We start from the raw sequence: 4,099 nt of genomic DNA, 5'->3' as shown, positions 1-4,099 counted from the left end.
ACGGAAATCGTCACGTAGTGCGTGTTCTCATTGATCAAGGATCCGAGGTGTCCTTGATCTCCGAGTTGGTTCAGCGTCTGCGTCTGTCACGATCGAGATCCGCAGTCGAAATCTTCGGTATCAGCGGCAAAAGCACCGGACCGATCAGGGGAAAGGTGACCCTCGATATAGCCTCGCTGACCAATGAGACTCAGTTCACCGCCATAGCCTTTGTTCTGCTACGTTTGTTTATATATCAAGGCGCAAACGGAAAGAACAAGACCGAGTGACCTCACTTGAAGGGGCTCCCGCTAGTGGATCCACAGTACATGTCGACGGATCCAATAGAGCTGCTGTTCGGTGCGGAAGTGTGCTCCGTCGTTCTGCAAGAAGGTCTTCGCAAGGGAGGACCCCAAGCTTCCACCGCCCAGAACACCCTTCTTGTCCGGAGACCAGGTCAACACCACGACGGAGCGTCGCTCTCTCCAATACACCGCTAATCACGAGTTAACTAAGCTCTTTCACCGCTTTTGGGAGCAAGAGAGTGAAACGCCCGCTCCCTCCGCTCTCACGCCAAACGAACAGTTGTGCGAAAACATCTTCGCGCTCCATCACTAACGCACTGACGAGGGACGGTACGTGGTGCGACTGCCATTCGCCTCAACGCCAACTAAGCTCGACGAGACTCGCAAACCGGCCGAACGCCTCTTGACTGCCATGGAGCGACGCTGCGAGTGAGAACCCCGATTTGGAGAACTCTACCGCGCCTTCCTGAAAGAGTACGAAGAATTAGATCACATGGAGATGGCTCAAGAACCGTCAAACCTGATCGAAAACCGGTGTTATCTTCCGCATCATGGCGTACTCCGGGAATCAAGGGCCACAACCAAACTCAGAGTCGTCTTCAACGGGTCGCAACGCACTGGAACGGTGAGTCTCTCAATTCACAATTACTAATCGGTGCCAATCTCCTGCCACCTCTCGCGGACGTGCTCATGCGTTGGCGTTGGCACCGGTACGCCATCGTCACGGACATCGAGAAGATGTATCATCAGATTCTCGTTCATCCAGATGACCAGAGGTATCAGCGCATCCTCTGGCGTCACGTTTCCGACCCAATACGCGAGTTCTCTTTCAAAACCGTGATCTACGGTCTCGCGTGCGCACCATTTCTCGCCATCCGCACTCTGTGTCAGCTTGCCGACGACGAAGGAGGCCACTTCCCACGAGGTGCCGACGCGTTACGACGAGATTGTTACGTCGACGACATTGTGACCGGAGTACATCACAAATCCGACGCGGTCACCTTGCAAGCTGAACTCCGCCAACTCTGCATGGCGGGCGGGTTTTCTCTGAGGAAGTGGGCTACAAACTGCAAGGACCTCCTCCGCGGAATTCCAACCGAGCACCGCCTTACCAAGGACTCACTTTCATGGGAACAAGACAACCACTCGACGCTGGGACTGCGTTGGTATCCAAAGAGCGACGAATTCGTCTTTTCCGTTCCACCTCGCACCATCACCACGTTCACCAAAAGAAGCGTGCTGGCGGAAACTGCACGGCTCTTTGATCCACTAGGCTAGTTGGCTCCAGTGGTAATTTAGGCGAAAATTTTGATCCAGTCTACCTGGCTGCAGCGATTGGATTGGGACGCTCCGCTTCCACCGACCATCGCTGTGAAGTGGCAACGCCTGTTTGAAGGACTTCCATCTCTCCAGAAGCTCCGCGTCGGGCGCTGGTTAGGTACCGGCGACTCAAGCTCGCACCTCGAACTGCACGGATTCACCGACGCGTCTGAACGAGGTTACGCCTCCGTGGTGTAACTTCGCATCAATTCGGCCAATCTAATCACGATGTGATTGTTAGTGGCAAAGAGCAAGGTTGCACCTATCAAACCCATATCACTTCCGCGACTGGAACTCTGCGCCGCCGCCTTGCTCACGAATCTACTCGCACACACGCGCACTGTGTTAGACCTATCCACTGCATCAGTAACCCTGTGGTCTGATTCCAAGGTCACTTTCTGCTGGATTCATGGCCACGCCTCTCGATGGAAAACTTATGTGGCTAACAGGGTGTGGCAGATCCAACAACAGCTACCTGAGGCTCGATGGCGCCACGTCCCAGGAAAGGAGAACCCCGCCGACTGCGCCTCTCGAGGACTCGCCCCAAGCGAGCTCCTTGGACATCCCCTGTGGTGGACGGGCCCTGCCTGGTTGCGCGGAAACGTAACAGAATGGCCATGCGGAGACGAGGAGTTGCCCACTAAGGACACGTCTGAGCAACGAGCTACCACGCACATTGCAGCAACCCGGAGCAACCTAGAGCCTGAATTCCTCCTCAGGTTCTCAGCTCTGCATTCACTTCTAAGGATCACCTCCTGGTGCCTCCGATGGCGCCGCCGCCCAGCAGGATCCGCTGACGAGGATCGCGACAGATCTACACTCCATCTTGCCGAACTTGATGAAGCACTCCTGCAGTGGATTCGAGTAGTGCAGACGCTGCACTACCCGGAGGAGATGACCGCCATTGCAACCAACCGTTGCCTTCCACGACAAAGTCGCCTGCGAGCATTCAGTCCATACATGGGCGACCACGGGATGCTACGAGTCGGGGGACGGCTCAAGCACGCTGCGCTGTCCTTTGATGAGCGGCATCCACTCATCGTGCCTACAAAATCGTGGCTCACGAGATTGATGGTAGAGGCTTACCATCGCCGCACTCTGCATGGAGGTGTCCAGTTGACGTTGGAGATGCTTCGACTCCATTTCTGGATCCCACGAGGTAGAGCAGTCGTCAAGCAATGGTTGCGCAATCTGCACTCGCTGGAAGGCTGTCACACCACAACCTCCAATGGGAAACCTTCCACCAGGACGAGTGCAAGACCATTCCTCCGAGTAGGCATTGACTACGCGGGGCCCATTCTTGTTAGGACGAGCAAAGGGCGTGGCCACAGCGCAAGCAAGGCTTTCATCGCCATTTTTGTGTGTTTTAGCTCCAAAGCAGTTCACCTTGAAGCGGTCTCAGACTACACCGCCGAAGCATTCCTGGCTGTCCTCCGCCGCTTTACATCTCGCCGAGATCTTTGCTCTGACATCTACTCAGATTGTGGCATCAATTTTTCTGGAGCTGACGAGCAACTGAGAGAGATGCTCGGGGTCTCCTCATCTGACGGACGTCGCATTGCGCACGCTGCTTCATCAGAAGGGATCCACTGGCACTTCAACCCACCTTCCGCACCACATTTTGGCGGCCTTTGGGAGGCTGCCGTGAAGTCCACGAAGTACCATCTACGGAGAGTCATTGGCGAAACAAGGCTTACCTTTGAGGTGATGAGTACCCTTCTCGCATAAGTGGAGGCGTGCCTGAATTCCCGGCCAATGTACGAACTCTCGGACGATCCAGATGACCTCACGGCTCTGACGCCAGGTCACCTACTTATTGGGACACCACTACTGGCCATTCCTGAGCCACCCTTAACAAGAGAAAGGGAAAATTTTCTTTCTAGGTGGCAACTTGTTCAGAGGATGCGTGATCATTTCTGGCAGAGATAGTCACGAGAATACCTGCATACGCTAGCTACACGACAACGGATCAAACCAGCAGCATCCCCACGCATCGGATCTTTGTGCCTCATCCGCTCCGAAATCACTCCGCCCAACAAATGGCCATTAGCACGAATCACGCAGCTGCACCCTGGAGACGATGGCGTGGTACGGATGGTGACTGTACAAACGGCCTCATCGAAATTAATCCGTCCTGTGGTCAAGTTGGTATTGCTGCCAGAAGCCGTCCATACACTCACATCGTCCGAAGATGCGTAAAAACAAAAAAAATCTCATTAGTATTTCTACTAGTATTAGCCTGTAATACACCGTCATTGTCGAGTACCTCATTACATTACCATATTTCGTTGCATCATACTCTAGTTCAAGTTTCAATCTTTCTCGCCGCTTGTTTCCCATCACTATACACTACCGCGTGGTCCCGCTTACTCGTGCTCACTGACCAGTGACAGGATCCCGTCTAACTTTCAATTTTCACATGGAAACAATACACGGAATTCACTCGAGTAACCTGTCACTTCGCAAATACATCCCACGTGTACACCTTTGTATCC

The 4,099-nt window shown here is 53.9% G+C and overlaps 1 protein-coding gene across 1 annotated transcript; it reads left to right on the top strand.

The window, feature by feature from the left end:
• Positions 1–308: 308 nt before the first annotated feature.
• On the top strand, positions 309–3,332 carry LOC108764860 (uncharacterized). Its single transcript, XM_018513263.1, has 3 exons — positions 309–435; positions 655–1,557; positions 1,846–3,332. The coding sequence occupies exons 1-3, from the start codon at positions 309–311 to the stop codon at positions 3,330–3,332; spliced, it is 2,517 nt and encodes an 838-aa protein (XP_018368765.1).
• The last annotated feature ends 767 nt before the right edge of the window (positions 3,333–4,099 follow it).

Source organism: Trachymyrmex cornetzi, unplaced genomic scaffold (assembly GCF_001594075.2).
Source record: "Trachymyrmex cornetzi isolate Tcor2-1 unplaced genomic scaffold, Tcor1.1 scaffold116, whole genome shotgun sequence".
Classification (NCBI taxonomy): domain Eukaryota; kingdom Metazoa; phylum Arthropoda; class Insecta; order Hymenoptera; family Formicidae; genus Trachymyrmex; species Trachymyrmex cornetzi.
Note: the sequence above shows the minus strand (reverse complement) of the source record. Positions and strands in the feature narration are given on the sequence as shown.

Coding starts and splice junctions, on each gene's coding strand:
- LOC108764860 (XM_018513263.1), top strand. CDS start 309: ATGTCGACGGATCCAATAGAGCTGCTGTTCGGTGCGGAAGTGTGCTCC. Junction 436..654: donor CCTTCTTGTCCGGAGACCAG/GTCAACACCACG, acceptor ACGCCAACTAAG/CTCGACGAGACTCGCAAACC. Junction 1,558..1,845: donor ACGGCTCTTTGATCCACTAG/GCTAGTTGGCTC, acceptor TGTGATTGTTAG/TGGCAAAGAGCAAGGTTGCA.